At 53.4% G+C, this 11,030-nt stretch overlaps 1 protein-coding gene across 2 annotated transcripts in view; it reads right to left on the minus strand.

Moving 5' to 3' along the window:
* Positions 1-1,053: 1,053 nt before the first annotated feature.
* Positions 1,054-11,030, minus strand: part of GPR156 (G protein-coupled receptor 156) — a 17,667-nt gene continuing 7,690 nt past the window's right edge. For both annotated transcript variants that reach the window (XM_026856885.1, XM_026856878.1), the window contains exons 6-11: positions 10,705-10,815; positions 9,563-9,688; positions 8,992-9,087; positions 5,946-6,182; positions 3,939-4,097; positions 1,054-3,321 (exon numbers count right to left, since the gene is read on the minus strand). In XM_026856885.1, coding sequence (XP_026712686.1) covers positions 2,137-3,321; positions 3,939-4,097; positions 5,946-6,182; positions 8,992-9,087; positions 9,563-9,688; positions 10,705-10,815 — 1,914 coding nt within the window. In that variant the 3' untranslated portion in view covers positions 1,054-2,136. The remainder of the gene's footprint in view (positions 3,322-3,938; positions 4,098-5,945; positions 6,183-8,991; positions 9,088-9,562; positions 9,689-10,704; positions 10,816-11,030) is intronic.

Raw genomic sequence — 11,030 nt, forward strand, 5'->3', positions numbered from 1 at the left:
ACCCAAGTGGCTTTGCCTCAGATTTAATAGTGTCCCTAGAGCGTCCCAGCCACCTCCCCGTGCCACCCGTTGTCCCAGCGCGGGGATGCCCTGGGATGCGCAGCGTTGGGCATTTGAGGTTTGCCAGCGCACCCGACGTGGCAGCAGCAGCCCCTGCTGCAGGCGCTGCAGAACTGCAGGCAAAAACTCTTCCCCAGCCCCGGGGCCAGGAAGCCATGGGGAAAAAAGAGCCTCTCGAGACCCACTGGCAGGACCTCCCCTGGGGGGCTCCCCCGGCCTGACCCGGGGAGAGAGCTCCCCCCGGCCTCCTCGGGGCTGCCCACCCTAGGGGTCTCCCCGCCAGCATCCCCGGCTCTGCACGCCGGGGACATGCGCTGGCCCGTAGAATAAATGATGGTTATAAATAACCAGCTGCTGTATGCTTGCAGGGTGCTCCTGCCGCCTGAGGCCAGGCCGTACAGCACTTTCTGGCTCCATGTCAGCTCCCTGCAGCTTTGGTGTGGCACAGGCTGGATTCAGATGATAAAAACTGCTTGTTGGGGGTGCCTGGGAAAGCGGTGTGGAGGGGAAAGCGGTGTGGAGGAGCACACAGTGGCATGCCCCTCTAGCCCCCCCAGTGCTGCTCCTACCCACCTCTGGCTTGTTCAGCATCCCTCCCCGTCAGCAAGATCCCTTCCCCTCTGCTGGAACTGCAGGAGACCTTCCACACTCACACCCTGTCTGGGCTTCTCTGACTCCAGCCCCCGTTGCAGATTTGCCCCCACAGTGTTAGAAGACACTCAAGTCAATGCATTTTCACACAGGCCAGAACCTAACACACACCTCTGAGTCGTAAGTGTTCAGGCAGCTCAGAAAAAAAAAAAAAAAAAAAAAAAAGAAAAGAAACAAACTGGTTTCTGTTCATTAAAGGTGGCAAAAAGAACACTGGGATCACCCTCTGGGGTGTTTTCATTTTAGGAATGAACAGAGGTTATGGGGATATTGCTAGGACACAGCAGTGAGGGATTTCACCATCATAAAGGATAACAGAGAGGTTCAAAACCGGGTTTGGGATTCCTGTCACATGCCCTTGTAAGAAAGCCTTTCTCCAGAGGGTTTTTTACGCCCTAGGCAACGGGTCTCAGCATCCCAAACTTCTCCTGTGGAGGCAATGATACACTGAAATGCCTTCACAAACATCCCAACAAAAGCAGACACGTCGGATTTACTGTTCTTGATATTTCTAAGATAAAAATGAACCAGACTGTATTAATTTAAGCAAACCTCATTCCAGACTACATCATCCATACAAAAGCATAAAGGAGGGTACAAGCCCCCAAAAAACAAGGGGGGGGAAAAAAAAACCCAAACCCTTTTCAAGTCCTCTTTTACAATTATTGCTGGCTTGTCTTTCCCTTCAGCTCTGACCTAAGCCTCACCTACGACCACACAGCTGAACTACACAAACTGCAAAGACACCTCTAGGGATAGCACCTTCAGACTTTTCTCAGTCAGACACTACCAAACCCCCCTTCCCCAAAAGTCTCCTGCCTGCACCCCACTCTGAGGGCCTTGCTTTGCCAGGGAGCAGTACCCCAGGTGAGTGGGAGCTCCTTGGGTCCGGCTGTTCCAGTCTCCAGCTGGGTGCTGATGCAGGGCTTGGCATCCGCAGCCCCGGGGAAAGAATCCTGTCTGTCTGTCTGTCTGCCTGTCCGCTTCGTGCAAGAAGCCATGCGTGTTTCTGAAACGCGGTGCTGCTCACCGGTGTGAATGACCCAGCGTTCACAGGGGAACCTCCCTGAGGTGATGAAGTTTGGGCTCTCACAAGCCACTCAGCTCCAGTCCTTCCATTGCCAACACTGAGACGGACAGACATGGTATCCGCAGGGTACAGGCAGCTGCCTGCAACAGCTGAGAAAAAACCACCACCACCCTCCCTGAGTGCTACCAACCACCTCTCAGCCAAACACAGTCACCGCTGACCAGGCTGGGGCTGAAACAGCAGCCCAAAACAGGGCAAGGTTTATTCCCAAACCCCAGATGCTGGAGTAAGATGCATCCCTCGGAGGGACACATGGCTTTAGCACTACAGAAAACATGCGGTGTTTCGCAGCAGGGGGGGGGGGGCACTTGCCTTTAGGGCAGGGGTGCTCCCAGTCACACAAAGGTGGGTTTCAGATCTTCTTTAAAATTCACCACGGGCTGGGGCCCGCCGTGGTGCTCTGTCCGGTGACCCGCGCAGCCACTGGGCTCTGTGTCCGTGTCCGTGCTGCTGCTGCCCAGGGAGCCACGCGGGCTCTGGAAGCAGAGCTCACAGCAGGGCCGGTGGCAGCCATGAAACATCTCCTCAGAGCTGCTGCTGCTAGAGTCGGAGTCCGGGTAATAGTACAGCGAGTGCAGGGAGGGCTCCGCAGGTCCCCTTGGGCCACCCTGCTGCCGCCGCCGCGGCTCCCACGGGATGCATGGTGAAGCACCCTGGGACTCCGGCCATCCTGGCCATCCCTCTGGCTGGAGACAGGCCTCCCCACGGATGGCTGGAGGGGATGGTGCTGGCGGGTGAAGGAGCCCTCCGCCAGCCATCTCCCCTTCCCTCCCCAGGGAGACACGTGCTGAGTCCCCACGGCCCCAGCCACCTGCCTCCTTCACCCTGCGGCTGGAATGAGGGGACATGTGTCCAGGGAAGCCGGTGGACGCGGAGGGCAGCGGGATCCTCCGCCGCCGCCTCGCCAGGTAGGGGCTGAGGGGCGTGCGGATGCCCTGGTAGCCCTCCTGGGCCCCCCATGTTCCTCCCTGCTCACTTGGGGGGCCCTGGCTGCTACGCTGGGGTCCCCCAGATAAGGCCGGGCTGTAGGTTTTGCCATCCCTGCTCAGCTCCTGCAAGATTTCCCGCAGCTTCTCGCTGCTCACGTAGCTGACTTTGGGGGACGACTCCCAGGCTACGCCAGCTGAGACATCCTGGCCCGGCAGCTGCTCCGGAGGCTGCCCCCACCCCGCAGGTGTTCCACACTCCTGGATATCTTTCAAGCCACGTTCAATACTGTCCCCTGTGTCAAAAGGCAGCACTGGAGAGCAAACAGGCTCGTGGCTCACATGTTTCCGGAGGTCCTGAGCATCGCTGCAAAGAGGTGGCGTACCCAGCAAACTGGGAGGCTGCCACCCATCCTGCTCCAGATCGGGGGGGCAGCAGACCCCCGGCGCATCCCCACACCGCCCTGAGCTCTGGGTGCAAGGAGCCCCTGGCAGCGCACGGGGGTCGCAGCCGCTCTCCGCAGACATCAGCCTCATCAGCTTCTCCTTGGCGCTGCTCACTTGCTCCTGCAGGCTTTCAATCACGGCGTTTTTCTGCATCAAACAAATACACCTGTCAAGCGCAGGGTTGGGGGTGGAGTGTTAATGAAAACACCACCAATTTGGAAGCAGGTGCTGCCAGAAAACAAATCGTCCCTCTCTACACGGAGAGGCAGCACAGCAGCAGGTCTGCAAGAGCCACACCGGCAGCATGTGCGACGCTGTCCTCCCCTGGAGCCCCCCAGAGCTGCCCCAGATGTGGGTGAGGGAAGGGGGGCACCAGGGCAGGCAGCTCTCCAAGTCAGGATGTAACACGGGTCAAGAAAAAGGAGACTGGGGGGGCTTTCCTGAGATGGATCATCTCCCCTCTAAATTACTAACCATGCTCAACTGGGCTGTGGGAACCAGGCTTTCCTGCTCTTGCCCCTTCATGTTTTGGTTTTGGGTTTTTTGTAAATCCTCCAGATTATGCCTGAATTTTGGCACTTTAGGGTGCAGAGTGATGTGACAAAACAAATCAGCTCTTCCCCTCAGGAGGGAGGAGGTCGGAGGGGGAGTGCTAGTGCAGGGTGGGGTGTAAGGAAGGGCTTCCCACCCCACAAAGCCTACGAAAGGGAAGGGGAGAAGCCGGTGAAGCATGTGGCTGAGGGGGGCCGGCAGAGCCTCCATACCTCGGTGAGCAGTCGCTTCATGGAGTTTTTCTCCCCTATCAGCTGGTAGAGCTGCTCCTCACTGTACACTGAGCGGCAGCTCCTGTTGGGGCTGGTGAAGTATTTTGCCATGTGGCTGACGGTTTGGCTTTCTTCTTCAAAGGCTTTCCACTGCTTGAGCTGGGGAGTAGAAGAGGGCGTTATCCGCGTGGCATGCACAGCCCCTGCCGACGTGGTGGGAGGCAGGCACAGCTCCAGTGTGAAGGAGACAAAGGGATGGGGAGAGGGGGAAAACAAAGGCAGGGTGTGACGGGTGGCAAGAGACAGCTGGGCAAGGGGCTGCAGTGTCACTTGGAGCCTCCCGCCCATCTGAGCCCTACCCTGGCCATGGCCCCAGCTTTTAACTCAGAGAGGGTCAGCGCCTGCCTGCACTGCAACCTCTAAGCGCTGTAAAATCCCCCTCCCTTTTCTCCCCCTCCCCTGACTCCTGACAGACAAAGACAGTGTCACGCACGCCTCCTTATCCCCGAATCACCGCTGACAAGCTGAAAACCAGCAATGCTTAGTATTCGTTTTCTCATCTAGTGTCTGCGTGGAAGACTTGTGCAGCCCAGCTCCAGCTGCTTATCGATCTCAGATGAGCACTAGAAGAGCAAGCCCATTAGGAAAAACAAGTTGATGAATTAAAACATCCAAGTTAAATAAAATGTTCAAGGCCCCCAGGCTACAGCAGAAAAATCGTACAGCCAGAGCACAAGTTAGGCTCATCAGCTCTGAGAGCCCTCGCTCCGAGAGCCCTCGCGCTTGGCAGAGCATCGCTAGCAGGCTTGGTGCTTGCCAGAAGAGGTTTGGATCCTGCTCCCAAGGGCTGCTTGTCTAGTGGGTTGGGATTCTGAAGTTACTATGCATCAACTGAGGTAGGAGGGGACCTCTGGAAATCATCTAGTCCAACCACCCTGCTCGAGCAGGCTCAGCTGGAGCAGGTTGCCCAGGACCATGTCCAGCTGGGTACTGAAGATCTCCAAGGATGGAGACTCCACCACTTATCTGAGCAACCTGCTCCAGCACTTTGCTACTTTCACAGGAAAAAAAAAAAGCAGCTTTTTCTGATGTTTAAATAGAATTTCCTGTGTTTCAGTTTGTGCCCATTGTCCCCTGGACATCACTGAGAAGAGCCTGGCTGCCCCTTCCCTACTCCACCCCTGTCAGTATTTATACATATTGGTGAGATCCCCTGAGTCCTCTCTTGCACAGATGTGCTCTTTCTTCAGCTTCACCTCTTCCTCCCTTTCTCACCTCATTTCCTTGAGCCCAAACATCCCTCCAAACATTAAACTGAGTAAACAACTGTTTCCTCTCCCTGTAACAATGGGAGCATTTTTCCCGCTAATGCTGTGGCCAGGCACACCAGGCTGCTCCTGAAGGACACGGGAAGCAGAAGAGCCGAGCCTCACCACAAAAGGCTTCCTTCAAACATCTCCGTGCCCTCCTCCTCACTTGTGGCAAAGCCCAGCTTCCTCCTCCAGAAGCGTGGAGGAGGACAGCCTCCCCTGGGGATCACTAGCAGCCACGAAGCCTCTGAGCCTGGCAAGGCCAACTGGATGGCCAGATCCCAGCTCCAACCCTGCTGTGGGCAGAAACCTTCGGTGGGAGTGGGCCTGTGGGGTATGAAGAGAGGAAACTGCATGAAGGACTGATCCCACCACCCATGTGGAGGAGGAGGAGGAGGAGGGTAGCAGCCAACTCGCCTCCACATGTGCCCTCTGTGTGGCTTCCACTCATGGCATGCTCTTGTGGGAGGGTTTCTGAGCAGGAGCTCTGCAACATGCCCGCAGTCCTTGGAGACTTGGGGGACTTGTGTGGGCAAGCAGAGCCACTGAGGGCTTGGAGGATGAGCTGTGCAGGTGAGCCCAAACATTCAGGGAAAGAAGCAGGAAAATAAGTGCTTTGGTCCATGTGGCTGCTGTTGGTAAACTTCAAAAACGTGCCCTTTTCCAGCCTGGGAGTGGGACAGAGGTGGCAGCGTACCTGTGGGACAAAGATGAAGCAGTTGATCGTGGTTGTACACACAAAGATGCCTCCAGAGGTAAAACCAAACAGCAGGTTGTGCCAAGTGCGGAAGAAACGGTGAACTAAGCAGACAGTGCCGGCAGCCAGGAAGACAAGGTTGACCCCAACGATGAGCGTCAAGGACTGGTTGACTGGCGGGGAGCTGACGTTGTCAGTCAGACCAGCCAAGTAGGTGCCATACAGCAGGAGGATACTCTGGAAGCAGAAAAAAGAGCTTTCGAGAGTGTGGAAAATTACAGCCTGATGGTGTCAACCCCCACCTCATAGTGAGCCCGGTGAGCTCAGATACACTCAGCGCAATCCTAATTAATGCTCTTTGATCTATAATGCAGACCTTCAGCACGCAGTGGTGACGCCGCAGCAAACGCCCGGCACGCTTTTGCAGGTCAGAAGTGGGGCTGGGGAGGGAGGGCAGGAGTGAAAGCACCTTGGGGGTCCTGACAGAGGGGTGCGAGGAGCAGAGGGTCCAGTTGGCAGGCAATGCCACAGCACAGGGCACGGCAGAGAGAGGCAAGATGTGAAAAACCTCCCGCTAGGCAGCCTGGAGCAAGAGCAGCAAAGATGGACAGACAAGAGATGGATGTCCCTGCGGGGATGCAGAGGTGGGGTGCCATCAAGGAGCAATGACATACCTCTGAAGGAGCAGGGAGGAGATTCAGAAGGACATTCAGAAGGAAAAAGCAAGGCAGAAGAAGTGGAAGTTTAGACTGTTGGGAAGAGGATGTACTTGGTGCCTCTTTAAATAGAAATCCAGGAAACTACTGGGTGCAATTCTTCTACCTTCCCTTCCCTTCTCTGTTTCCTTCCTGACTCCAGCAGTGGTGAAAGGGGGTAGAGAAGTGCTCTGTACCTAGAGGCCGTCTCTCTCCAGGAGCAGGTTGGTTGTTTCAGAGCAGGTTTCCTCATTGAGCTGTCCCTCAAGTGTTCTTTCTTTCAAGTGTGCCCAGGATTAAACTACCCAGCAGGCTGAATCCCTCCTTCCCCATGGCACATTGGCAGCAAACACCAAGTATTTTTTGCCTGCCTCTGTAGCGCATGGCATGGTCTGCCTTCAGGATCACATCTAACAAAATCCCTGCTCCTGCAAGGACCCAGAATACAGGGAACATGACTCTATATTATTCCTGTTCTCAGTAAGTGAAAATGTCAGCCTGTTATTAAGAGACATTAAATCGTTATTTGGGCATCAAGAAGTGCTTTGTGACCTTTGTGGTGTGGATGTTCTGGACACCCTTCTGGATCCCTCTGTGCTGTGGTTGTTTGATGACTGGGATGGGCACTGCCAGGGTTAGGGTCTGGAGGGACACTCTTACAGGCAAGAAGAATTCACATCCACAGTCTTTGGCGAGACTCTCAACTTCAGAGAACCATGAATTCTCAAGACAGGGTCGTAATGGTGAGACCTGCCTCATTTGGAACTAGGCTGATGCCCGACCCTGCTTTGTAGAATCTGCACTGGATCATAACCACGTTCACCCCAGGGCACCTCCAAATACATGGTCCAAAGGCAAGCCAACTCCTAATCCCTGAGCAAGAGAAAAACTAGCACCAAAGTCCCATTTAAAATCCATATAGTCTATCTGGGACACAGACAACAGCACTGCTATCTAGTAAACTAAGACTTTCAGTAAGCACAGAACTAAATTTTTTGTTTGTTTGTTTGTTTTAATCTTGAGCGGAGGACTTTGCTCCTAATTTCATGCATGTCCTTGGCAAGTAATTTCTGTTCATTGCTCTGTGCCAGTAAAACCAGGATAATACATCGAGCGGCTTCACAAAGGGCCGAGCACATTAATGCTGTGGAGATAAGAAATGCTATGTACATGCAGAGATAGAGCCTACTCTCACATTCGTGTAAATCCAGATTAAATCCAAATCCAGATTAAGTCCAGGGAAAGCACTAAAGAAATAACTGCATAACTCCCAGTAGGTAGATAGGATCACGGTCAGGTTCAACGCAATACTAACAAAGAGTACCTAGGACTGGTAATGGGGATGTTTTATTCCAAAAAGCAGTTTGTAGGAGCTCTAGGCAAAAGCATTACCTGTCTAACCCCTAACACAAACTGTGGACAAAATCAGAGGTGGAGACACAGCACTGGAAGCCCAGGGAACGCCTGCAATCCCCAGCACCAAAGGACTGTTAAGAACAGGCTAGACTAATGTCTTTAAAATGAAGTGCAGGGGGAGAAGGACTTGGCTGTGTCACGAGGTTTTTTTTTCTCTTTTTCCTAAGACTTTGGGTCAAGAGTGTTATATTACAGTGAGTCACAAAGGAACTGCCTGTACTGCATGCAGAGAAGGAGCCATTCCCAAAGAAAGGCTGTGATCTCACAAGCTTCATCAACATCAGCTTTCTGAAATGTGTCCAGCCTCTGCCAACCCAGAGACACATGAGACCACAGATAATTACAGCGATAATTATACCTACATAGTTACATCAGTATAACTAACTCTTCTGGAATAAGAACGGCCACGTGCAAAGCTACACCAGTGAAAGTGTACCTCAGTGGTATAATTAAGCTGATACACATCCTGTAAAGGTAGGCACCAAGCACTTGTCACCAGCACCTCCTTGATTTGGAGTCAGAGGACATGGGGGCTGAGCCACATAGTGCATCACTGCGGTGGACAGTCATCTAAGGCTTTATGGAAAAAGCGTGCTTTAGAAAACAATAAGGCACAAGTTTTAAGAAGGGAGACAGATGAGGCGTGGGGGGTTGCAGGGAGAGAACTAGAGAGACAGTACGTGCACAGTGTACATAAAAGGGATGGTGAGGCAGGGAAAACATGGCTAACGGCTTTTACAAGGGAATGCAAGAAAACATGAAGATGGGAAGGACTGGAGATGGGGGTGTTTTCGAGATGAACAGGAGTAGCTGGAATCTGCAATAGGCACGTAGCTTGGGAGGGCAGTGAAACTAGGAATGCTGCTAAACAGTTTAGGTTGTGAGACTTGGAGGAGGGGAGATACAACGCACAAATCTTTGAAGAGGTGACGTACCTTAAAGCCTAAAATGAGAACAAGCCAAAGATCGGAATAAAGAGATGCGCAGGACTGCACCCGGCTCACTGAGCAGGTCATGCCTTTCTCTGTCGCCTAGGAGGCAAGGGGAAGGCAGAAGTGAAGGCTGCTGCGCCGGCCCGGGAGCAGGCACAGACCGACGGGCACACAGGTACACGCATGTGAGCAAGTCTTCTCTGTAAATTCCTAACAGGAAAGGCCAAAGCTGGTGCTGCCAAGGGCAGAGGGTTAAAGCGAGGAAGGTTCTGGCACTCTGCTGCCAACAGGGATGGTTAAAGCTTTCTCTAAAGCATCTGCAGATGCCATGGACCTGTGACACCCAGGTGACCTGATCAGACCTGGAAATTTTGCAGTGGGGCCCTCCATAGTAGACCAGACATAAATCCAAGCCAGAGAGCCCAGAAGGCTTTCTGACTTGTTTTTTTTTTTTCTTTTTCTTTTTTTTTTTTTTTAAGCAGAACCTCCAAATGCTTGACCATCCACCAACTTCATCCACAGAGATCAGACAGGACAGGGCACAACCCTCCACCGCCCCTCCTCATCCCTTTACCCGCAGCGAGACACTGAGGCTTCGGAAGCACTGGACTGGATCAGAGAATACCCACGTCAAGAGTAACATGGCATCTGCCAGCACCAGCGCTGCCACCATTGCCAGCAACTGGAGGTCTTTGATAATCTGCAAACATGCAAGAAGTAAGTGTTACTGTGGGGAGAAAACAGACACCAGTAACCTCCATCCCCTTAAGTCTCCTTCTGGTTGTTTCTCCCAAGGAACATGCCCATCCTAATACTTCCCTCAGAGCGCAGTCCAGCAGCTCACCTACATCTGAGTTGGCCACAGGATCTCCATCTCCAGCTCCTAAACTCTTGGAGACCTAATCAAGCTTGGAGCCAAGTATAATCCCTCCCTGATGGTGTGGCTAGCCAGTCAATGCTCTGACAGAAAACAGCTCTTCCAAAACAAGACTATCATCTCTTATGCCCATATCCCAAGCAAAGACAGAAAGGGTGGGACGGAGGAAGCTGGTAGGATTATCATTTTGCAAGTTTAACACAGATCCCTGTGCCTCAGCAATGGGAGTCCTTCCTGGCACCCAGTTCCCCTGAAAACTCTCTCATCTCACCTTTCATCTTGTCTTCATCTTTCATCTGAGACCTACTTTTATTGCTGTTGGAAAGTGGCCGCTGAAAGCTGTAAGTGCACTGTTACATGCACAAATATATACAGGTGGCTCCCGTTTCTCTCTCAGCTGCTGTATCCCCTTCCTTCAGTGCTGCAGCAGAGTACTCAGAACTCCCTCCCCTCCCTTCAAGAGGGATAAGATGCATCTGGGGATGGCCCTACATCAGACACCCTTGAGGATACCTGGTTTATTTTCATCCTGCAAAAAACAATCAGCCCAGACCTGGATGCAAACACTAGTGTGTAGTGTGACGAAGGCACGTGGCTGATGTAAAATGAGAACAAGACCTCGCTCGGTGATGGGGCTGGGACTCCACTGGGGAACAGGCAGTCTGACAGGGCAGGAATAAATGAGCAACCCATGCCCAGCTACGTCTGAAACCAGACCTGTGGTTGTGGCACCCACCCCTGCCATGTGCTGGTTTTATCTGCTTTCCCGCACTGTTTTGGGACTTGTGTTCACCCCCTTGGGGAGTTTGCCCCCCGTTGCCTGGGTGCTGCGTACTCACCACCCTCTTGTCTGGCACCCTCTGGGTGAACACCTTGTAGAGCCGCCAGCTTTTCCCCAGGATGGGGCCAAACACCAGGGAGGTCCCCACACACAGCAAGCAGAGCCGCACCTGCCGGTGGGAGAGCCGGGGGGCTGAGGGGGCAGCCATGGGGCTTGTAGGAACACCCCTCACCATCCCACCCAGGGGTGCACGAAAGATGGGTGGGGATGTGTCTATTGTCTTCCAGAGGGTCATATCGGATACTAGAAAACTGACCACAGGGTAAAATAAATGAAAAGGTGCGTATTCTGCTGCAGGGATGCCTGCTGCCTGCCTTTTCCCAC

This window comes from Athene cunicularia (genome assembly GCF_003259725.1).
Source record: "Athene cunicularia isolate RWA chromosome 1 unlocalized genomic scaffold, athCun1 chr1_part1, whole genome shotgun sequence".
Taxonomy (NCBI): domain Eukaryota; kingdom Metazoa; phylum Chordata; class Aves; order Strigiformes; family Strigidae; genus Athene; species Athene cunicularia.